We start from the raw sequence: 26505 nt of genomic DNA on the forward strand, positions 1-26505 counted from the left end.
AAATAATCTAATTCGGTCAATAAAAATTATTGGAATTAATTCCATATGAAAATATAAATTTTCCAACAAAATTCGAAATTCAACTCAAAAATTGCCTGTGGGGCCCATGTCTCGAAACCCGACAAAAGTTACAAAATCCGAAAGCCCATTCAACCACGAGTCTACCCATACCAATTTTACCAAATTTTGACATCAACTTGACCCTCAAATCTTCAAATTAAACCAAGAGGGTTTTCTAAAATTTCTAACTTAATTCACCCATTAAATTTTAAAAACAATCATGAATTCGGGTAATTTGACAAATAATGAGTTAAGAACACTTACCCCGTTATTTTCCTTAAAAATCTCCCAAACATCGCCTCTTCCCGAGCTCAAATCCGTCAAAAATGGAAAATGGAATGAAAAGAACTTAAATCTATTGCCCAATCATTTACCCTATGCGATCGCGGCAAAACACCCGCGATCGCGAAGCACAAAATTTTTCCAACTCTTTTTTACTCTATGCGATTGCGGCCATTCTCCCGCGATCGCGAAGAACAAATTCCCCAACAGCCTCTCCAACTTCTTCCAGACAGCCTCTAGTATAACGGTCATAACGTTTAGTACAGAATTCAAAATAATGAATAGTTTAACTTTATGAAAACTAGACACCAAGAGCTACAACTTTCAAGTTTTGGTCATCTCCCAATTCCTTATATATTTCTAGATATAAGCTGCCAAATTTAGCTTTGTGCAGTACAAATATCTTCTTCGCGATTTCCAAACTCTTCCCGGACAGCGTGTAGTGTATCAACCAAACTTTTGGTACACAACTCAAAATAACAATTGGTTTGATTTTCTAAAAATTATAAACAAAGGTCTACAACTTTCATTTTTGGATCTTCTCCAAATTCCTTATAGATTGCGAGATATAAGGTTCCAAAATCGGGTTAGTGCAGTAGAAACTTTCCGTTATACGATCGCGAAAGGCCTTCCGCGATCGCGATTCACTGGCCATTTTTTCCCATTTTGGGCTTCGCGATCGCGATCAATTCCACGCGATCGCATAGCACACTGCTGTAGCCAAAAACCAGCAGGTTTAAATGGCCTAGAAATGGTCCGAAACTCACCCGAATCAAACCCGAGGCCCCCGGGACCCCGTCCAATCGTACAAACCAGTCCCAATACATAACACGAATCTGCTCGAGACCTCAAACCACATCAAACAACATCAAAACCACGAATCATACCCCAATTCAAGCCTAATGAACCTTGAAATTTCAAATTTCTATAAATGACGCCGGAACCTGTCAAATCAAGTCTGATTGACCTCAAATTTTGCACACAAGTCATAAATGACATAACAGACCTATTAAAATTTTCAGAATCGGATTCTGACCCCGATATCAAAAAGTCAACCCCCCCGGTCAAACATCCAAAAAATTTAACTTTCGGCATTTCAAGTCTAATTCCACTACGGATCTCCAAATAACTTTCCGGACACCCTCCTAAGTCCAAAATTACCATGCGGAACTATTGGAATCACCACAATTCAAATTCGAGGTCGTTTACACATAGTCGACATCCGGTCAACTTTTTCAACTTAAGTTTTAATTTTGAGACTAAGTGTCTCATTTCACTCTGAAATCCTTCCGGACCCAAACCAACTAACCCGATAAGTCATAAATCAACTGTAAGGCATAAATTAAGCAGTAAATGGGGGAACGGGGTTGTAATACTCGAAACGACCGGTCGGGTAGTTATTATATATATATATATATATATATATATATATATATATATATATATATATATATATATATATATATATATATATATATATATATATACAAAAAATACACAAAAATATATATTTTTTGGTATTATTTTGAGAACAGCTATACACTGTCATTTTCCCAACTTACTACGCCCTGGAGATTTAGCTCCCGTTGGATCATAGATTTTGGCTTTATTTTTTCAAAAACAAATTGAAAACATAGTTTGTTAATGAAATATGATCATGTTTTGCAGAAAAAAATTCAAGTTCCCAAAAATTGTAATCAGTTTTTGGGTGAAATATTTTCTTCCACTTACAAAACTTTAACTTTTCTTCAAATAAAATACATGTCCAAGAATAACTTCAACTCTCAAAAATTATTTTTCAACACAACTTCAAAAACTCTTTTTTTCAAATTTCAATCAAATCGTAAAAATTGCACAGGCGCTCTATTTGGTCGCCCCCATTTAACATGTACTCACTTTTAAAATGTTTTTTAACTTATATCCATTGTTTAAATAATTTCAGGCATTTTTCTCCTCTTTCTTCTTCTTCTTCTTCTTCGGGTAACAGTAATTTTATATGGTATTTGTGAACATATTTTAAGGTACTTTATGATGTTTTACCGTGATGAGTTGTTGTGACGCTTTATTTTTTTACTATTGCTTAAGGTTTCTTCTTTTTCTTAATTGCAAAATGGGATAGTTAGATTTATTGTTGTTTTGACAAATTGATGATTGGGGTTTGTTCTTGATGATATTTGGAGTTATGTTTCAAATTTGAACTCATTTGGAGTAAATTTAGGTATTAAATCGTATATTGGATTGTTAAAATTTGAAGAATAAATTTCTGTTTCTGGGCAATTTGCACTTCATGCATGTTTGGCCTTAAGTGCATGAAAACGTTAGTTGCACTTCCTACCTTTTGGCCTTAAGTGAATCTGAAGTGCAATTTTTCACTTCGGACTTATTGGCCTTAAGTGTAGGAAAACGCTTGTTGCACTTCAGACCTTTTGGCCTTAAGTGTAATTTTTCACTTCAGACTTATTGGCCTTAAGTGCATGAAACCATTGGTTGCACTCCAGACCAATTTGGTCTTAAGTGCATCTGAAGTGCAATTTTTTCACTTCAGACCCGATGAGTCTGAAGTTGATCGTAAAGTGGGTAGACTTGCAAATATTTTTATAAAGTGTGTATAGGTTCAATTGTGACCCTAAAATCGGGTATAGATGCAAAAGCCCCTCCAAATCTACGTCCAAATGCTAGCGTGGATTTTTAACTTGTACAGTAAATACACATGCACATACTTTTCCCTGCATGCGTATATGTTTTTGCGCTTGAATTTGTACATATTCTTACAAATAGTTCTTAGCGTTTTACATATACGATTGAAAGTTTGAAACAAGCCACACAGTTGCGTCCATTGTTAGAACATGCAACTAATCTTAGCCATGCATTTTGCATAGATTTTAAGTTCTCTACATTAATGGTGTAAAACTTTGGGATTTTTTCAAAACCGTAATTATGATCTCCAAATACGATGATCCTGGTGTGGTCTTTTGGCATAGGATAAAAGGCACTTAATAAAGGTAATTCATATTCCCTCCTCCTTTTAGCTAGAATAGGGGAAAATAGACACATACTATTTGGTTCCAAACTTATCATACAATGCACTAAAATTTTGGGAACTTCAGTGGATGGTACTTAATGTACCTAAGGAAAGTGAAAGGGAGAAAAAGAAACCCTAGAAAGAAAGATCAATACAACACACTAGAGCCCTATTCTTTTTGCTACTCTACACATTTTTCAAATGTTTCAGGTTTGAGCCCTAGAAATATGAAAAATCGTGATATGAAGCGTTTTCTCTTTTAATGATTTTACACAGTGCAAATCCAAATTAATCAGGATCTCATATGTGCGCAAATTCGAATTAGTCAGGATCCCAAACACGTACACTTTTACCTGCACTTATACCATGTCAAAGTATATATATATATATATATATATATATATATATATATATATATATATATATATATATGGTCATTTCATCAAAAAAATTTAAATTTTTAAAGTGCTCACACTCTTATTTACTTAATTATGTTTTCAACGGCTGCACATTGAAACTGCTAGGGAAACCCCAATAATTCAAATTGTATCTATCGTCCTAGCGTTCTGCTTCTAACATTGCTTCAAACTGTATGAAATGCTTTCTCCTTTAATGAATTTTTCATGGTACGAATCCGAATTAGTCGGGACCCCATGTTCGTACACTTCTAACTGCAATTATACCACGTCAAAGTATAAATGGTCATGGCATCAAAAAGCTTAAATTTTTAAAGCACGCACACTCTTATTTACTTACCTAGTAGTCGTACCCGCGCGATGCGCGGTCAATATTAAAAAATATTAATTAAATTAAATTATGATCGGGCTTGTTTGAACATATTAGATCGTATTGCTTTAATAAATTTCAATTATCATCTTATCTGTCAATATGATATACCCAATAATAAAATCTCTATTAAATTAAAGGGACTTATATAGTCATTGAATAACTTTTTTGTTCTATATTTTTCTTTATTCTATTATTCAATGTTTAGTATTTTTAGATTGTTAATAGAAATTTTTATTAGCATATTATTTTATTTAATATTTTTGTCTGCTCGCGTTCTTTTTGTAATATAAGAGAAGATATATATGTTTTATTAATCTTGAAATATTTTTTATTTTAAATTTTATTTTGTTGTTGTCAATAATATTATCTGAATTTCAATGAATAAAACCTCTATTAAATTAAAGGGACTTATATAGTTATCGAAAAACTTTTTGTCTACTACTATTTTTTGTAATATAAGTGAAGGTATATATTTTATTACTCTTGAAATATTTTTTTATTTTAAATTTTATTGTAATGTTCTCAATAATATTGTCTGAATTTTAATGAATAAAATCTCTATTAAATTAAGTTTTATATTTTTCTTTATTATACTTATCCGATATTTAGTATTTTTACATTGTTAATAAAAAAAATGTATTAGCATATTACTTTGTTTAATATTTTTGTCTACTACTTTTTTTTTGTAATATAATAGAAGATATATATTTTATTACGGTTGAAATATTTTTTTATTTTAAATTTTATCCTATTGTTCTCAATAATATTATCTGAATTTTAATGAATAAATTCTATATTAAATTAAATAAAGTTGTATAGTCATTGAATAACTTTTTTATTATGTATTTTTATTTATTATATTATCCAATATTTAGCTTGTTCGGTATTTTTCTTTATTATATTATCCAATATTTAGTATTATTGCATTGTTAATAGAAACTTTTATTAGCATATTACTTTATTTAAATTTTTGTATGCTGCTTTCTTTTTATAATATAATAGAAGACATATTTTTTTTATTTTATATTTTATTCTATTGTTCTCAATAATATTTTCTGAATAAATAATTTTTTTTAAAAAGAAAAACAAAAATAATTTAAGAAAACAAAGGAATTTTGAATTGATATTTTTTTTTAATTTTAGTTTTTTATTTTAAAATAATTTTAAAACTCCAACTTAAAACTACTATCATATTTGAATGGACAGTTTTACCTCTACCTGTTCTTATATCATGTTGAATTGTGTGATCAACTCGTTTAAAATTTTCAATGGTTTTAAAACAAAACTTCATTTACTTGGAACTTTACTATTGGTGGGGAGCATTTTACCTCCAAAGTGGATTTTTTTTTTTGCGCTAATCTAGATTAGTCGGGCCCAACACAGATACCTGACACCATGCGAGAAACAGAAAAAAAAAAAAATAAACAAAAAAACAAACAAACAAACAAACATGTAATGAGTTATCTCTATCTCATCATATTAAGAAGAGTCTTAATTACAAAAATGTGGAGTTGTTGAACTACCAGGTTAATTAGGTTTGGTACATATATATTTGTGTATATACTTATACTCTTCCTTTAGCTGTTTAGCACGTCATTTTATTCTTCAGGCTGAATGAAAAACAATAATTATTTTAATTAGCAATATATATATATATATATATATATATATATATATATATATATATATCATACAGATATTACAACATATTATGATATATATATATATAAATCATACAGATATTACAACATATTATGCCTTTAACAGCACTTAAGATGCGTAACCTAAATTATATATCAAATGGGAGAGGAAAAGATATGTGAAGCAGGAACAAGATCATGCATACAAACTCAAATGGATTTATACAAATTAAATATAGGTTTAATATATAATTGCAATTAAAGTACAAGAAACAAGACAAACAATAGATACAAAAAATTTAAAGTACTACTTTTGAGGGAATAGGGGACAAAAGTACAAAAGATTTTGTCTAAATTGAATGATAGATATAATTATGGCCGCAAAGTTTTAGCAGCTTGAAAACCACACAAGTAATATATAGGTCACATTTTTTTCACACGAGTTTTGTGGATACATTAATTTGTGCCAGTTCATGCACTGTACGTACCGTACGACGAAAATAACATCAATGAAAACGACCCAAAAATATTATAGTTTTTTCACTCGGTATCCGGCTATCCGTTATTCCTTTTGTGGCCCAATTAAATTGAATTCACACCAAAAAGTCTCACTTGGGAGGTAAAGCATTCTTTGATCCAGTCGATTTTATTTTCGGGCTCGAACCTCCTCCGTGTGACCTATAGCTCATAGGTTATGCGTTCGAGTCGTGGAAGCAGCCATTAATGCCTGCATTAAGGTAAGTTGTCAATATCATACCTCTAGGGGTACGGTTCTTCCCCGGACCCTGTGTGAATACGGAATACTTTGTGCACCGGATTGCCGAAACTCTGGAATCTCAAATTAAGTATGAATGGATACCTACCGCCTGCCGCTACAACTTTGGTGGTCCAAATATATGAGTTTAAGCAGAGGTTTTATGCCTTTATAACTTTAAATCATTCAAAATAAATAAATTCACTTAGTCTTTATAAGTATCAACAAATAAAATATTTAGCAATCTAGTCTAAATTTTCTACGACTGTGATAAGATATTCAGAACTTCGTTCATAGTCTAAACTTTAGATGATTGCTAAATAATTTAACTGAGGTATACTAACACAATACTTGTGTTCAAAGCCAGAAAATCGGAGAAGTAAAGAAATGTTAGTTCAATAAACAAAAAATAATAATTTTCGAGCCCACAAATTGCTTGTGTGTCCTTAAGGAATTTAATCCCCTCACTGTTGCCCAAGGTTATGGATTACTTCCTCCCAGGATAGAACGTAAAAACTATTATGTAATACTTCAATCGAAATTACAGAACTTCAGTGAACTCAACAAACGGAGCAAATCATACTTGATAGTGTATTTATTTGAAAATAACGCAACAATGTAGAAAAGATGGGAGAAATTTTCAGATTTTTCATGTGTGAGAATTGAGGCTAATCTTCTAAATTTATAGGCAATGAAAGGGTGAGATAAAGAGGTGCAATTCAAAAGGTACCTCTTCCATTTCCATTCACACACATTCGTGAAACCTAACAACCTCCCACATGAATGGGGAATGGACAAATGTGTAAAACCATACATGAAAACACTGTGTGATTCGCAAGTAAGGATTAATCACATCTGGATAAGTAGGTTTCCCTTTGAACTTTCTGTAGTAAGCATATGTCGGATATACTCGGTCAATCGGTAGATTTGATATCTTTGAACCGTCGGGGTTTAGTGTATACCTAGACAACCATAAGTCACACAATCAACTCTTAACCGTCTTTGGTTCTTATTGTTGTGTTTGTTTCAGCCATGAACACCGCCCGATTCATAAGTGCGCAGAGAACTGGCCTTACAGAATTCTCCTTGAAGCGGCTTACACTTCACACTTACATAGGTGATTCCTAAATGTATTATCCCGTAGATACACTATTTGATATACCCCGTATCAAATATAGAAACCACTAAAAAGCCTTAACGCTTTATCCTTGGTACCGAACATTGTCTCATCACGATAATGGACCAAAAGATATTTTATTTGACAATGTTGAACTGGTATTAATGACTTCTTTGAGCTCCTTGAACCTAGATCTCGGGATCTCCAGTCTTCTAGGTAGAGTTATTGCCACAATGACTTGTCCTCGGCCATAGTCATATTCCCATCGATGATCTTTCAACTACCTCTCTAGTTAGGCCTTTTGTAAATGGATCTGACACATTATCACTTGACTTCATATATTCAATTATGATAATTTCCCTACAGAGTAGTTGCCTAACGGTTTTATGTGTTCGTCGTATATGACAAGATTTTTCGTTACACAATGCTCCTGGCGCTTCCTATTGCCGCTTGACTGTCACAATGTATGCATATAGGTGCGAATATTTTAGGCTAAGGTGGAATTTCTTCAAAAAATTCCAGAGCCATTCAACTTCTTCACCGTCCTTGTCTAAAGCTATAAATTCAGCCTCCATTGTAGAGCGGCAAAGCACGTTTTTTTGGACAATTTCCAAGACAATGCTCCTCCACTACAACAACAACAACAACATACCCAATATTATCTCACACCGTGAGGTCTGGGGAGGGTAGTGTGTACGCAGACCTTACCCCTACCTTGTGAGGATAGAGAGGTTGTTTCTAATAGACCCTCGGCTTAGGAAAGCATAAGCACCACATCAATGAAAATATAGACAAGGAGGGACAGTACCAAAAAGTCATATAAAACATAATATAAACAACAAGACAGTAATGTGATCAACAATGAAAGAAACAACGGTTAGTCATAAAAACCTACTACCAACAGAAAGCAAGACTGTATGTCAATACTACTATTATGAACACTCTAGACTACCTACTCTACTACCCTAATCCTTGACATTCATACCTTCCTATCAAGAGTCATGTCCTCAGTTAGCTGAAGTTGCTCTATGTCTTGCCTAATCACCTCTCCCCACCTCTTATTTGGCCTACATCTACCTCTCCGTAGACCCTCCAATGTCAACCTCTCACACCTCCTCACCGGGGCATCTGTGCTCCTCCTCCTCACATGACCAAACCACCTAAGTCGCGTTTCCCGCATCTTGTCCTAAATAGGGGCCACACCCACCTTGTCGCGAATAACCTCATTTCTGATTCTATCTAACCTAGTGTGACCGCACATCCATCTCAACATCCTCATCTCTGCTACCTTCATCTTCTGGACATGAGAGATCTTGACTGGCCAACACTCATCCCCATACAACATCGTTGGTCTGACCACCACCCTGTAGAACTTACCCTTAAGTTTCGGTGGCACTTTCTTGTCAAACAAAACACCGAAAACGAGTCTCCATTTCATCCATCCCGCCCCAATACGATGTGTGACATCTTCATCAATCTCCCCATCCCCCTTAATAATAGACCCAAGGTACTTAAAACTCCCTCTCCTAGGGATGACCTGCGAGTCCAGCCTCACTTCCCCTTCCCCTCCTTGAGTCTCGCCACTGAACTTACACTCCAAGTATTTTGTCTTGGTCCTGCTCAACTTGAAACATTTAGATTCCAAGGTCTGCCTTCATACCTCTAATTGCGCATTCACATCGCCTCGCGTCTCGTCAATCAATACAATATCATCTGCAAATTGCATACACCACGGCATCTCCCCTTGGATGTGGCGCGTCAGTACGTCCATCACCAGAGCAAACAAAAAAGGGCAGAGTGTCGACCCCTGATGAAACTCCATCATAACTGGCAGATGGTACGACATTGTTCTTCCACTTATTGTAAAAATATATTCACTTGTGGATTTAGTTTAGGTTGATCCGGTGATCCAATTTGTATCACTATACCCCTTAATAACCGCAGGATACTTATTATAGTGCAATGTATAGTCATGGATATATTTTAAATATCCCAAAATTCATTTTATTGTCATGACACTTCATAGCGAATTTCCTTATGTCGTAGACTAATACATCTCAATTTTCTATTGCATATCAGATTATTGACTACACTTAGGGTGTATTTGGTATAACGGAAAATATTTTCCGTGAAAAATATTTTCTTGAAAAACAAGTAGTAATCTTACTCATTTTTCGGTGTTTGGTATGCAAATTAAGGAAAATAACTTCTCAAGAGTATTCATAAATAATTTAGATACAATAAACATGAAGCCATAAACATTCGAACCAACAACCTTCCGAACCTACAAATTTCATAAACTTTTGAATCCGTAAACTCTATAATTTCTAAACCCGCAAATTTTCAAACACATAAACCTCTAAACTCGTAACTTTGGAATTCGTACAATTTCGAATCTGTAAACTGAAAATGAAAAAATTAGAACTGAAAATATAAAATATAAAAAAAAAATTGCGGGGTGGAGGGGGTACGAAAAACAAAAAATTGAAAATACAAATATATATATATAAAAAAGAAAATTTTTCAGGGATGGTGCAGGAAAACGAAAAAACAGAAAATTAAAAATTGAAAATACAAAAAAAAAGGAGTAAAAATACAAAAATAATTTTTTTTTTTCTGTTATGGGAGGGGGGTTGACGGAGTTGGGGTGGGTAGGTGGCGCAGAAAAATGAAAAATAACAAGAAAATTGAAGTTGGTGGGGGTGGGGTAAGATGTGAGGGTAGGTGGAGCTTTTCGAAAATATTTTCCTAACTTTTTCTAGGGAAGTCATTTTCCTCCAATTTCAGAAAAATGTGATATCTAGAAAAATATTTTTCAAACTATTTTGTGCAACCAAATAGTGAAAAATGGAAAAACGCTTTCCGAAAAATATTTTCCGTCATACCAAACACACCCTTAATGTAGCAATATTATATTATAACAGTTGGAATGGTTGGCATCAGATGTGGCCACAACCTTTTAATATATAACACATTTCGCAACCACTCTGCCTTTTTTCTATAGCATTTTTATGCTATTTATTCATACGTCTATATGATATGCAAATTATAACATCTTCATTCATGAAACAAATCCAACTTGCAATGGATTTTGGTCATGTTCATCGGTTGGTTCACCTCATTATAGACCAACATATTAATACATTCGTTCATGAACGGTCACACTTTTTATGAAAAGTCACAGCTTTTCAGGTGATACCTTTCATAAAAGAGCTAAATATTATAAATGCTCAAGAAAGAACAAATTATTTATGGAAGTTTCATCACTAGTCATCACTAAGACTGAACAAGTAATGAATTCACCGACTATCATATCAATATCCACTAAGGATTGGTGAGGTTCGAAATAAAATATATATCATTTAGACGTTACGTCTAACGTTGACTTTTGTCATGCATAAGTTAAAAGCCACACATTTTAAATATTTTATCAACATACCATCCACATATAATCACATAATGACTATATGATTTGAAGTACTTTTAACGTAAACACATTTGTTTACACTCGTTAATTTTAAAACCATTTGACAATATTATTTTGTCTTCACATCCATTTAATGGATTTTAAGACCATACACAGTAGCCAATGCTACTACAATTCATATGTATGTAACACTCATAACTGACGAGTATGTGTTAAAATAGTCAAGGCCTTCTCGTTATCTATATCCTTTGACAATAAGTATTGCCTTATACAGGTCAATAATACTATCATCTTTTATTTTCTTCTTGAAAATCCATTTGGAACCCAATGGTTCGTTCCCTAGAGTAAGATCAACTAACTCCCAAGTATTGTTGTTTAATATGGATTATATCTCACTATTGACTGTTTCTTTCCGAGGAAGACAAAACTTCTTTCAAAGTTTGAAAATTATTTTCCAACAAGAATGTCAGAAAATCTAATTTGATAGAAACAGTTGTCCTTTGACGTTTACTACCTCTTGGATTCACCTCGTTAGGTGTACTTTCCTTTGCTTCTTCCCGATGTCGCTTAGATATTCACTAGACAACTCACATTCCTTTTTATATGGATAAATATTCTCAAAGAATTCAGCATTATCTTATTCGATTACCGTATTAATATGAATATCGGGATTTTCTGATTTATGAACTAGAAAATAATATGCCCTGCTCTTGATTGCATATCCTTTCAAAACAAAATCAATGGTTTTCATCCTACTTTTATTCTTTAGGTTTAGGACTTTCACTTTAGCCAAACACCCCATACTTTGAAATATTTCAAGTTGGCTTTCTTCCTTTTCATTTTTCATATGAAATGGATTGTGTTTTGTTATGGGAAACTCGATTAAATACTCGGTTAGCTTTAAGAATATCTTCCCCTACAAGTTCAGGAGTAAACCAAAACTTATCAATAAAGCATTAATCATTTCATTTAATGATCGATTCTTTCTTATCCGCAATCTCAATGGATCATATGTGTATGGGGTGTTTTTGATGAATAATTAAATATTTCAAACACATTTCTTCAAAATATTCATATTCGTCACCCTTATTACTTTGTAGATCCAAACACATGAACTGTTGTTTGTATCACGACACAGTCAAAAGTAATAACCAATGAAGTTTTTAATCTTCAAATCGACCTGATACAACCAGAACTAATAAACGGTGAATTTTTTAATCTTCAAACGAGCAATATCTGATACAACCAGATCTTACAAACAGTGAAGTTTTTTAATCCTCAAACCAAGCAATATATGACACAACCAAATTTAATAAACGGTGAAATTTTTAATCTTTAAACCGAGTAATAAATTGGAGTACAAAATTACTAAGATTTTAATCTCCAAAACGAGTAGGAAGTCACTTAAACTTTACTCTGTCAAATGAGTAGAAAGTTACAAAGACTTTAATCTTAACGGGTAGAAAATCACGCGGATTTTATTCTCTAGAACAGGAGTAGAAAATCACAAGTATTTTAATTTTCTTTTCAAACGATTTTTCAACTAAACCATTGTAACCCCTAGACATTTCAATAGTTTGATATATTATTTTTATCAAACTACCATATATAATATCTTTTACACATATTATATTCATGAATTCAAGAATACTTTCAAGTATTGGTGTAAGCCCCATACTTATAAACAAAGAATTTGTGGCAATACGATTTACTAGAAGCTTTCATCTAAACATTACGACTTTTCGGATCAGAAACATTTGAACCCTTTTGTGATGACCCGCCACGTCACTATGCCACATAGATACCATTTGGCATATATTAATACCATGTGGAAGCTTACATAGGAGGAAAGCTAGTATTTGTGAGAAGATTCTAGAGAAGTACGGACATTTCCTTTGGAAGACCCTAGATGCTTATGGATTTGCTAGGAAAGTCCTTGGAATCTTCTAGGCTTGTAGAGAATTCTAGAGAAAACCCTAATCTTGTAAATATCAAGGACTTGTATAACAATTAACATTTACACTCTAGCTCCTAGGAGACTAGTATATAAAGGGGGTCATTCATTTGTAATTCATCAAGCAAACAATTCAAGTTCTCTCTAATACAAAGTTTCCTTTAACAATTCTCTTGTGTTCTTTCTACCATTCTCTTAGCGATCTTGAGTGTAGTAAGGCTGACTTGGCATAGCTAGAACGTGAGCAAGATCGTGAGCGAGTTGTTAAGTGTTGCACGTATACTTAGTTAACGACAGAGGACGTAACAATGTGGTATCAGAGCAAAGGTTGCAACTAAGGGAATGGCGAACGACGGAGAAATTAACGCTGCCAACACCCAAGCCAACTTCATCCAAGATGATGTTGGCAAGAGTGGCAGGTATTAGTTATGCAGGAATAAGTAATGCAAGGATTAGTTATGCATGTATTAGTTATACAGGGATAAGTTATGCAAGATTGAGTTATGTTGGGATTAGTTATGCATGGATTAGTTATGCGGGAATTAGTAATATAAATGTAATGTTTATTTATTATTAGCTTACTTTATTTTATTAAAATTGTTAGTATAGTTTAAATATATATTTTTAAACAAAAAAATACAAGTTTGAATAAAGGGTATTCTTGTCATTTTGTATTTTAATACAAGTATTACTAATACATGTATAAGTTATTCCACCTTCTACCCTGCATAAATAATACATAGATTCCCTCATAACTTATACATGTATTAGTTATGCAGAAAAGAAAAGCATGAACCACATATTGTATTAGCAATGCTACATTTTATATGGAAAAGAGGAAAAAATAACCAAACATTGTATAACTTATGCTAGCTTATATGTGGAGATTATTTTTTCCTCTTCTTTTAACCAAACAATATATAAAATTATCCTAATTTTAATATATGGATAACTCCTCTCTAACCGGTTACCAAACACCCCTTAGTTAAGGACTAAGAACGTGACACTTTAGAAGGTTTTTGCTAATGCTTTAGCATTCATACTATTATTATTATTATTATTATTATTATGAGTTTTCGACCTGTAGTCCAACGTTGGATAAGCAAAACCACATTAATATATCAATCTCCAAAGACAACTTTGGATTCACAGTTTGGAACCAGAATCAGTAACTAAATTCTTACGTGAACGTTGTATTACTAAGTGTAAGATCCCATAATTTTGCTTTAATGAGTCCATGTCTTTTGTCAGGACACTACATGACAAAGTTTCATGAGATATAACTCATTTTGGAATATCATCCTTTTCAAATCTTCGTTCCCTCAGGTCGTTTGGTAGGCGGAATAAGGTGGGATAAGATAAGGAATTAAATTTATATCATATTTAGTTGATGATATAAATTTATTTGGTAAGAGATTAAATTTATCATGTTTGGGATAAATTTATACCATCAACCAAACATGGTATAAATTTAATCTCAAACTTAATACTGAATATCTCATCTTATCCCCTTATCCCATCAAATTTGAAATTATTATAGTCCAGAAATTATTATCCCAGGATAACTTAATGCGCTCACCAAACGACCCCTTAGTTTATAGTCAGCGAACCGATTAATACTTTCACATTCAGCCACATATTCATTGTTACATGGACTGCTAGATTAGAGTCCATTGAATCACTAACAATTGGTTAAAAGAAAATAATTAACCACCCATATTATCCACTAAAAAATATGTTGGATAATAATTTTTTTTAAAACGAGTCAAATATAAATAAGAATCATATTATTCATTTAAGGATCGTTTGGTAGCCGGTTAGAGAGAAATAATCCATGTATTAAAACCAGTGTTTTAAAAGGTGTCGGCGTAATGCGAGGCGTAAGCCCCGGGACACGGGGCCTAAGCCCCATAGGTATTGAATTTTTAAAATATTTATAAACAGGTATATATAAACATGTAAAATTGCATAAAATTATAAATATGTGAAAGATATATATATGCTCCATCCCCACAAAAAACTAGTCAAACAATCTATTATACGCTACTTACAAGCAATGTTTTAATAGGCGGAAGCATGAGACGGGACGTTTTATTTGATATGGGGCGAGGCGTAAGCTTGGAGGCGGGGGAGGAGGTAAGCCCCATGGATCTTTAAAAATTTTAATTTATAAATTAATAAAATAACATAATAACACAAAAAATATAAAATACAAATTAAAAGTTAAAAATTAAAAAAAAATTAAAGGAACTCATAGAAAACAAAATATCTAGCATGAAAATTAAAGGAACTCATAGAAAACAAAATATCTAGCATGATTCTTAAGTATAACTAATGCATACAAATCACGTATAACGTTTTTAACTTTCAAATAATTAAAAACTTACATTTTTTTAAAAAAAAATGATCAAACTCCACATTGCACCTTCCTAAAAGTAAATAATTAATAAAATCTTATTAGTACAATAATTAAAATATTACTCCTTCATGAATAAATACAAATTAGTTTAAGATATCAAATTAATAAAAGTGTATAACAAAGAGGGACAAATGAACTAAGACACGACCAATAACAAGTGAAGATATAAATTCTCAATAATATGTCTCATTATTAGAGTTATGCTCAATGTTCATATTTCTATCGATGAATAGAACTTTTATCATTAATTTGTTAAAGAATTTTGAAGGTCAACGATATTAATTAGAAAATTCGACACGTGATTTGCGTTAGAATTGTTAGGCGAGCCCCGAGCGTTGGGCGTTAGGCGTGTTTAGGGCGCACGGTCGGGCGCTTGGGGCGTAAGCCTCACAGAACTAAGCCCCATACATGAGCCCTATGCCGTTTTGCAAGTGCCCCGCCTAGGGGCGAGTCCCAGAAATGCCTTTTTAAACACTGATTAAAACTAGGATAACTTTATATATTGTTTGGTTAAAAGAAGGGGAAAAAATAATCTCCACATAGAAGCTAGCATAAGTTATACAATGTTTGGTTGTTTTTTCTTTTTTTCCATATAAAATATAGCATTGCTAATACAATGTTTGGTTCATGTTTTTCTTTTCCGCATAACTAATACATGTATAAGTTATGAGGGAATCTATGTATTATTTATGCAGGGCAGAAGGTGAAATAACTTATACATGTATTAGTAATACTTGTATTAAAACACAAAATAACAAGAATACCCTTTATTCAAACTTGTATTTTTTGTTTAAAAATATATATTTAAACTATACTAACAATTTTAATAAAATAAAGTAAGCTAATAATAAATAACACTCACATTACATTTATATTACTAATCCTTATATAACTACCGTATAACTAATCCCCGCATAACCAATCCATGCATAACTAATCCCAACATAACTCAACCTTACATAACTAATTCATGCATTACTTATTCCTGCATAACTAATACATACATAACTAATACATGCATAACTCTAATCGGCAACCAAATGACCCCTTAGAAAATAGATAACCAATGAGTTTAACTTTTACATTTGTGAAGCCTCAAATTGGGGATTCCTCAAGTTTGGGAGACTAAAAGTTCTCCCAAAAGTGATCATATTCAAAAAGTCATGCGTAATATGGTTACCCATATTATCCGTCGGTCAACCCGTTTTTTATCCGTATTAAATATGGGTCAGATCGGATAATTTATTCGTTTTTTCATTACCCATTTTTTATCCGAACCATATCCAACCCAACCCGTCCGTTTGCCACTCCTAGGCACCATATCAAACTGGAGTATGAGAAAAGAAATATATAGCGAATGAGTCCCCAGTAAAGGAATCTCGTGTGAATGAGTCCCCAATCCAATGGCAGTGTTTCCTCTCATGAAGCGTCGACTCGGTTTCCACTTCGGAGTTCGGACCATATCAGATGATTTGCTTCATCGTTATCTTTCCAAAGTAGAAAACGATTTCCACTCCTATTTTTCTGTCTGTGATCAGCCATCTCAACAACAAATATATTAAAAATTGTGTTCAAAACCAGAAAATCAGAGAAGTAAATAAATGTATGTTCAATAAACAAAAAATAATAATTTTCGAACCCACCAAGTTACTTGTGTGTCCTTAAAGAATTTAATTCCCTCATTGTTGCCCAAGGTTATGGATTACTTCCTCTCAGAATAGAACGGAAAAACTATTCTGTAATACTGGCAATCGAAATTACAGAACTTCAGCGAACTCAACAAACGAAACAAATCACACTTGACAGTGTGTTTATTTGAAAACAACACAACAATGTAGAAAAGATGGGAGTAATTTTCAGATTTTTCATGTCTGAGAATGGAGGCTAATCCTCTAAATTTATAAACAATGAAAGAGTGAGTTGAACAGGTGCAATTCAAAAGGTATCGCTTCCATTTCCCATTCACGTCCATTCGCGAAACATAACATCTATTTCTTTAGCAATTTGTCAAATTTTACGTAGGTAATATAGTAAGTTGTATCTTATAGTAGTATCTCCTAAAAGGATATAATACTTGGTTATTTGATTGTATAGTTGGTCCTACTCCAACATCCTTTTTTATTCAAGCGACTAGCCAACTAACATAATTTCACTACTTTAAATTTCAGTAAATAAACGTCATTAAAATTCCTGTCTTTTGCCGAAAATAATAGAGATCTTTATGGGCATTTTATTTAATTGTTGGCAAATCTACCAATCAGGTCACTTAAACAATAATGAAAGTAACAATAACCTAGAATAATTGATAAATAACATGTTTTAATAGGGTAATTTACACGAGCAAAATTTTCAGTCAAACAAACATTCTATTATTAAATTCTATATAGTGATGATGATTATCTAGACTTTGAGAATTTTTCAAAACCGTAATTATGATCTCCAAATATGATGATCCTGGTGTGGTCTTTTAGCATAGGAGAAACGCACTTAATACAGTCGCGGTGCCACCTTATAGGAAAAATATTTGACACCTCTTAACGGAAAAAATACACTGTGTAGCTAGATAAAAAAATAAATTATATGTATATATACTATGTATTGACTCTCCTTAATTTTCCGGTATGTTACTTTTATATATTTTAACACCCCTTAACGAAAATTCTGGCTCCGCCACCAACTTAATAAAGGTAATTCATATTCCCCCCTCCTTTTTAGCTAGAACTAGAATAGGAGAAAATAGCCACATACCTTTTGGCTCCAAAACTTATCGTCAATGCACTAAAACTTTGGCAACTTCAGTGGATGGTACTTAATGTAAGACCTAAAGAGAAAAAGAAACCCTAAAAAGAAAGTTCAAATTCAACATACTAGAGCCCTATACCTTTTGCTACTCTACACATTAAGAGTTTCAGGTTCGAGCTTTTTAAGAATATGAAAAATCATAATATATTGCACTTTCTTTTTAATGAGTTTTATAGGACAGCGAATCCAAATAAGTCAGAGATCCTATATGGTTACACTTCTACCTGCACTTATAACATATTAAATTATATATGGTCATGTCATCAAAAAGCTTAAATTTTTTAAGTGAACACACTCTTATTTATTTAATTATGTCTTCAACGGCTACGCATTGAAATTGCGACAGACACCCCAATAATTCAAACTGTATCTATCATCCTGTCGTTGCTAACATAGCACACAATCCCCACAAGATCAATGGACATGGCAACTATATTTTTGGTTTCCCACCTGGTGTCCGGTACCCGCATTGGAGTCCGACTATATCCGGATTCGCGCCGCGTAAGGCCCCATTCAGGAGGGAGCGCTCCCTACCAAGGATTTTTCCATACCCAGGACTCAAACTCGAGACCTCTGGTTAAGGGAAGAACAGTCTCATCCACTGCACCACATCTTTTGGTGGTGACATGGAAACTATTGTTACTATATCATCTACTACTAGCTAAGGAATGCTAGAATGCTCAATAATAATAGCTCAAAGAGCCCTATTGACGAATGAATTTTAGGACCAAAAATAGAAGGGACTACAAAAGTGAGACCAACATATTAAACTGAAGAACTAAAAGAAAGCCTGTTTTTCCCAACCCAAACTGCCAACGGAGCATAGACAAAAATTGGGACTTATATGAAAAACCACTTATCTGAAAGATTTTATTGTTGGTTACAAGCCATACGATGCACATTTGGCTCATCATCGTCATCCATATCATAAGCCTCTTTCCTGCGTCGCTGCTCCTTGCGCCTCATTTCTTCCTCCATGTTGACATCATGCAAAGTGGTTTCCTCACAATCATTTATCTCCATATCAGACGCGCGCTTCCCTGGTGGCAGAATAGTCTCAAGAATGCGGCATTTCTCAGGGGAAAGAAATCCAGATTCTGGAAATTCCACATTAAAATGGATATAAAGCCGACCCTTAATGAATGGCCTCCCATAATGGGGCATTCCTTCATCATTTATTGCCTTATATTGATCTGCAAGAGACAACCAAATGATCATCCAATATTAATCGCGTCTCCCTTTACAAAAGAAAATAAGTAAATTAAAAGAAAAAAACTAAAGAATTTTCCTTACCAGGCTTTATAACTTCTCCGGGGCTAGATTTAATCAGAAGCTGCCTGCCGTCAAGATGAGTCAGAACAAATTGAAAGCCACAGAGAGCTTCTGTCAAGCTAAGATTGTGTTCCACGTAAAGATCATCAGACTTTCGCCTGAACTTGGAGTGATCCTTCTGTTGTAATACAAAAATAATATCGCCGGTGATGGTATCTGGCTGCATAACCACAATACAACCATTAGAACAGAAATATCACTTTCCAAAATGAGAAAGGCAGTGCACTTACTGCCAAAGGAAGCAGATAGCCTTGACGATTTTCTCAGTGAGAAGGATATATATTCAATTCAAAGTCTTGAACTTAACTTCAATGTTTATAGTTCAAATATATCAGATTAAGTAAGGACCCATTTTTGTTTGCAAATATTGACTAGAAACTTTGGAGGCCCAATTTAACATTTTTGGGGAATTGCAAAAGCTGAGCAATATATTGGCATTGCATAAAAAACTCTTACAGCTTCATCAGCTTCCCCGTCGAAAACAATCTTCTGACCGTGTTGCATCCCTTTCTCAACATTCACTTCCAATACTTTCTTTTCTTGTATAATTTTGTTTCCCTTGCACTGAGTGCACCTGTCTCTCTCACTTATAACCTCTCCTGTATTAACAAAAAAAGACGCATAGTTTTACCAATATTTTTTCTCTACATATAAGACTGAGAATTAGTATTACAGGAATAATCTCATTAACTACGTACCTGAGCCTCGGCATTCAGGACAAACATGTTGCATCTGTTGAATCATTCCTGGGGCTATCTGTCTTGTCGTGACACGCATTCCAGTACCTTGGCAACCAAAACATGTTCCAGAGGCTCCACTCTTTGAACCTTTCCTGATAATCCAAGAAAATCATAGAGAACTCATATACTTGCACCGGTGAAGTTCAACAAAACATACATGCTGAGAGCAAGTTCAATCCATAAGCAATCCAATAAATAAAAGCCAATTAAGACGAGCTTAAACTAAAAACTAAGGAGTGGTATAAAGCCCTCTAATCTCTTCATTCAGATTGCAGATATTCTGGTATGAGAACATAAACCTACAGTACGAAAGAGGTGAATTTCTAAACGAGAACGAAATGTAGAGCAAATATCTATCAGATAATTCATTTTTTCTGAACATTCTCTCCTTATTATAATTCTTGCACCAAAAATGATGTTATGTTTTTTACAAATCTGTTAATTTGCAACAGACAAAAAGGTTAAATTAGATTTCCCACTGAGATGCAGCAACCTCACACGTACCCACCCAACAAAGGAGGAACACTATAAAGTAGCAACTCATAATCACCTTGGTACATATCCATATAGATGAACACCACAAAAACTAGATCCAAGCCTTTCAACGTCCAACAAAACTTTAACAGAGCATTTAAAGGAGTTCAAAGTACCAAAGAAAACAGAAATTCTGCCTCCAAAATTACAACTGAGTCAAATATTTCTCCATGTTGCGTGGACTCTCCAAAATGCTGCCGCACCCGTGTCGGATCCTCCAAAATTACACTACTTTTGTAGGATCCAACACGCATCCAACGACATTTTTGGAGAGTCCGATCAACACAGAAATTTCTTCAGATGGTGGTCGATTTGGACTCAAATATGATTGAAATGCACAACCTGCCTAAAATTCAGTGTTTGCATTATTCAGGAACACATGCTAACAATCTGCACTGCAAATTTTATGAATGCGCTCTATAGAGGTTGCATCAATTACACTAGGAAGAACATATCCATGAAATTCAGGTTTCCTTAGAAAAAAACCATAAACTAATGCCTCTGACTATCATGTTTCAATCTTCGAGTAAATAGCTCAACGAACTAACGGATTGGATCAATTTGGAAAATAGAAAGATTTGTACAAGTTACACGTTTTCACTTGTTTTTTCTGAGCCGATGGTCTATTAGAAACAGCCTCTAGGGTAAGGTCTGTGTACACACTACCCTTCTCAGACCCCACCCGTGGGAATATACTGGGTTTGTTGTTGTTGTTATACATGTTTTCACTCGTTTACGGAACCAGTGGAAAGTAAAGGATTGTTGCACTTTCTTGCTTGAATGAATCGATCCTTTACACAGTAGATCCAATGCCTGTTTAAAACGAAAACTAATCAATAACTTGCTTGGATGGCTCGGTAAGTGAGCAATCCATTATGTGGGCGCCAACTCCAAGTTCCTTAACTACTTCAGGCAGAATAACTGGAGAGAGAAACCAATGAAAAAAAAAGGAATAACACAAAGAAACATAAAAGGTCCTGATGAACCACAGTCACCATTTTGTACATGTGTATACATACATAGAGTGCACACATTCTTTCTCTATTGGACTCACAATTTGTTCAAAATCTTTCAGATACGTTCACTGACAACTCGGCATCGATTCTCAGCCTTATCGAGAACAAGAGAAATTTAAAAAACCATGTCATCATTCAGCGGATTATCTTGAAAATCACTGTCACACAGTGCCGGAAAGAAAGTAGGAAATGGAAAAGCCAGATAATTAGAAAGGAGAAATACCCTTTACACTTCGGGCACAATATATTCCGTGAAAGAGAGAGCTTTTTGGTTGTGCCACTGTACAAGTCTTCCAGAGAAACCCGTAGAGTGTGCACCGCATTTTCACCTTGTTTCTTTCTGCTGCCTCTGAAGCTACCACCACCTAGGATAACCAAAGGCCGATGGATTTTTCAACCAAAAAATTAAAAAAAGATAATACTGACAAGAGGAATTTAGCAACCCCGCCCTCCCAATTTGCATGACCTCTTCCTATCCACCCTATACCTAAGAGGGAGATGAGTCAACATTACCGCCAAAAGCTCCACCAAAACCTCCACCAAAGAATGACTCAAATATGTCAAATGGGTTGTGACCGCCACCACCACCACCCATTCCTTCTTTAAGCGCATCTTCACCATACTGATCATAAATTTCTCTCTTCTCTGGATCACTTAAAACTTCATATGCATGAGCCAATTCCTTGAACTGAGTAGAGAAAAAAATATGACCAAGAAAACATAGGACAAAAAATGACAAAACGAGCATCAGAATAACAAAGATTCCTTGGTACAGAGACAACACATATGGAACGGCAACATGCAGAGAATTTTAATTGCACGTGCGAGAGGCGCAACTCACTTTTTCAGGGTCACCACCCTTGTCAGGATGATTCTTTATAGCAGCTTTTCTATATGCCTTTTTAAGTTCATCTTGACTGGAATTCTTTGAAACACCAAGAACCTCATAGTACTTGGAGTTATCACTCCTCCTTGCACCCCGTCCAAACATAACGGATTACCTTAGTAACTGCAACTGAACTGATACAATTTCATTTTAATTTAATCATTTTAGGATAAACTTATTAAATAAAGAAAGTTGCATATTACACATACAATATGTGCAGTAAATAGGGAGCTGAGATGTATTGATTACCAGTAACTATTGGTGCACGCGAGTATCAAGACTAGCAATCTGGAAGAAGTATATTAAGATAAGGAAAGTGCTATACTAGTTCATTCATATCAATCTATATGAACATTCTAGCGATTCAAGCACGAAAACAACAGAATATGGACCATTTTTCTTTTGTAATCATAAAGCAATTATATAAAAAAGAGGGGGGAAACCATGCTTTGAAAGGCAATTTTATTAAAAGCCATAGCATCGTCGCTTTAAAGGGGGGAACGATGCAAAACAGGGGCTATCGCTTCATAGGCGCAGCAATGTGGTTCGGAAAAATGTGCACTTTAAACGGTGAGGCACAAGGTGAAGCTATTCTTTGAATCTAACATTGAAATATAGAAGAAAAAGGGTCTTTTTTCATGAAGAGAAAAAAAAAGTTTACGGGCTTTTGTCATTTGAGTACTAAGGTGGTAAGGTTCTTCTAGTATGCGGGTCTGCTTCTTCTATTACTTGTGATTCTTAACTCCTTTTTTCCTTCCCTCTTCTACTATCTTAGTATATCTATTAAACCAATTATATGAAACCAGAATACTACAAATTAATTCTTTTTAAGCCTGCAGTTTTTAGGAATTAGTTTCTAAATATAACCCAACTGACCTTTTTATATATTACTATCTTCAGCAAACCAATACAAGCTTATTGAAGCTCAAAATTCTAATGCCACTTATCTTTCCACTGATATGATACACAAGATGCAAAGAATCAAATAATAATGCTGTAACTGTACAGAGAAATATCTGTCCAAAGTTTCACATATAAATAAAGAGAAAAATGAAATTTGGAAAGGAAAATTAATACTCCCTATCACTGCCAATTCATGTGGCACGCTTTCCTTTTTAGGAAGGGGAGCTTTGGATCAACGGTAAAGTTGTCTCTGTGTGACCTATAGGTCACGAGTTCGAGCCGTAGAAGCAGTCACGCTTGCATTAGGGTAGGCTATCTACATCACACCCTCAGGTGCGGCCCTTCCCCGGACCTTACGTGAATGCAGGATGCCTTATGCTCCGGACTGCTTTTTTTTTTACTTTCCTTTTAATCTGTCCTCAAAAAAGACACTTTTCTATATTAGAAACAATTTATCTTTACACTTCCATTTTACCCTTAATGAAATATTTTATAGGCACGTAATTATGCATAGCTTATTTTAGACTACAAATTTTATAAGTCTTTATTTCTTTCTTAAACTGTATGCAGAGTCAAAAGTCAAACTATGCCAGGTAAATGGGACGGAGGGAGTAGATAAATCACAAACTTAAAATCACAAGAACAAATAAACGACGGAGTTATACAGAAAAGAAGCAATTTTACAGCTGAAATAGTAAAAAGATCCCCCAAATAATATAGAAAAAAAATATAGGAAAACGTAAATAAGCTAAGATACAATTCAAATGACAGCCAAAGAAGCAATGGAAAGAAGATTGAAGAATTGTAGCCAAAAGAAGAATACCTCGAAAAAGGGTTTCTAAAGAGAGAAGAAGAGTTTGTTACAGAGAGAAAAATGAAGAGCAGTTTTCCCTTTCTTATTCAACAACAAGGAGAAGATGACATGTGTTTTCCCTTCTGAAGAAGTTTTGATTTCGGATTTCAAGCGGTGGTATAATAGTAAGATTTTGTGAAAATAATTATTGAAAACTTTGACTACTAGTATTGGTTAATATTTTAACTATTTATTTTATGTGATATTGTTTGATCTAGCACGATGTTTAAGAAAGAATATAATATTTTTAATTTTTTTTATGTAAAACAAGTTAAAATTTTTGTTTTATTAGGGGTATAAAATTGCTGTTTGAGCTAGCTAAAAATGGAAGCATGATGAATATTTTTGACAACACAGTGTATTTTGGTATTTTAAGGATAGATCAATTTTATGGTCAATTACAAATGTTTTTCTAGTTATATGAACATTTTCATATGAGATTGATAACATATTTAACTTAAAAGGTTAGTAAATAAAATTTAAAAAATTACAGTTATTTTTTTTTTTTAATTGTAAGTGAACATAAGAGATCATTTTATTGTTGATTCACACCATTCCTATAATATATGTGATTTTATGCCTATTACAAATATTGTTTTAGTTTTACGCACTGCTATTATGACAGCTGGTCAACGTCAGTATTTTTGTTTGGAGTTGCGATAATAGTTATCTTAGGCAAATAGATCGTTTGGTTTGAATACGGCTTATGTCGAGATAAATTATGCTAGGATTAGTTATGCTGGAATTAGTTATCCTTATATTATTTTTTATCCATTGTTTGATATGTTGTATTAAAAATGACAATTGCATAATTTCTAGGAAGAAGGTATAAATTATCCCGACACTAATTACCCCACCATCTATAAGGTATAAATTATCCTGGTATTAATTTTAATCTCGAGATAACTTATACCAGATTTGCTAACCAAGCAAATTATTAAGGTGATATTAAATTTTTATATCAGCACTATATTTTCTTATACCTCATACCAAACGACCCTAAAGAGTATTGTTTCTGTCTCATGTGCACAATATGGTTGGTTGAGAAGTCTTGTAAATACTTTTAATTTTACGAGGTTTTAAATGAAATTTGCTATGCATGTCTTAAACATAGGCGGATTCAGAATTCCATGAAGATGGGTGTATTATTATAAAGAGGTAAATTTAAAATTTATATTTGCGAGTTCAACCTTTAGGTTCTTACCATAAATCCATTAGTATTTAAAAATTATAGGTTAAAATTAAAAAAAATAATTTTAATAACTTTTAACTTATATACTTGTACTCCATACAAAACTATAGAGACCATTGAACTATGCTACATCATCCACTACTATTAGTTTTAATTTTATAAAATTTTGTGATGACAAAGGGAGATCTAAGGATTTCAATGTGTTAGATTTGGGGATGTGATAATTAAACCTCTATATTCACTTATAAAGATGCACCCAATAATCACTGAATCATAAGGCACTTTGATCTTGGATGCATACAAATATATATTTAAGCAAATTTTAAAAAATATAATATTATTATACATGATATATAGAAAAGAGCATGGGTTCACGTGCTCCGTACTCTAACACATGAATACGTCTCTCGACTTAAAGACTGACAATTAGATGCAAGAAGAGTTACAGTTTTTAACCGAGTTAGAAAATATATTCATTACTTTTAAGACTTTGACAGACGAGAAGTGTAAGCACAATGAAGTGTAAGCAATTTCGCACTAAACAAAACGACTTTCATTTTTTATAACAATTATAAAAAAAAATTAACATATTCTTAAAATTGCACAGCTAAATTCAATCTTCAAGACGCCGTAACATAAGAATAATTTGGTGTTAAGCAAACACCAAATTAAGCCAAAAAAATGCTTAACCCAAACACCCTCTTCATTTGCTTTTGAACAGAAGTCGTTGCTTTTCTTGTTAGGACCTTTTGTGGAAAAAAATGCTAGTAACTCATTGACGAG

At 33.5% G+C, this 26505-nt stretch overlaps 1 protein-coding gene across 4 annotated transcripts; it reads right to left on the reverse strand.

The window, feature by feature from the left end:
- Positions 1 to 18943: 18943 nt before the first annotated feature.
- On the reverse strand, positions 18944 to 24655 carry LOC104092314 (dnaJ protein homolog). 4 transcript variants are annotated; one of them, XM_009597887.4, is made up of 9 exons: positions 24501 to 24634; positions 23024 to 23062; positions 22730 to 22903; positions 22402 to 22576; positions 22112 to 22253; positions 20297 to 20430; positions 20055 to 20197; positions 19560 to 19758; positions 18944 to 19459 (listed from the first exon to the last, which is right to left on the reverse strand). In XM_009597887.4, exons 3-9 carry the CDS (start codon positions 22877 to 22879, stop codon positions 19137 to 19139), a joined length of 1266 nt encoding a protein of 421 aa, XP_009596182.1. In that variant the 5' UTR covers positions 22880 to 22903; positions 23024 to 23062; positions 24501 to 24634; the 3' UTR covers positions 18944 to 19136. The 4 variants fall into 4 exon arrangements, with proteins under 4 accessions (XP_009596182.1, XP_009596180.1, XP_009596179.1 ...); XM_009597885.4 differs by having other exon boundaries at positions 22730 to 22908; XM_009597884.4 differs by lacking the exon at positions 23024 to 23062 and having other exon boundaries at positions 22730 to 22908; positions 24501 to 24655.
- Positions 24656 to 26505: the final 1850 nt, after the last annotated feature.

The sequence above is a fragment of the Nicotiana tomentosiformis genome, chromosome 5 (assembly GCF_000390325.3).
Source record: "Nicotiana tomentosiformis chromosome 5, ASM39032v3, whole genome shotgun sequence".
Taxonomy (NCBI): Eukaryota; Viridiplantae; Streptophyta; class Magnoliopsida; order Solanales; family Solanaceae; genus Nicotiana; species Nicotiana tomentosiformis.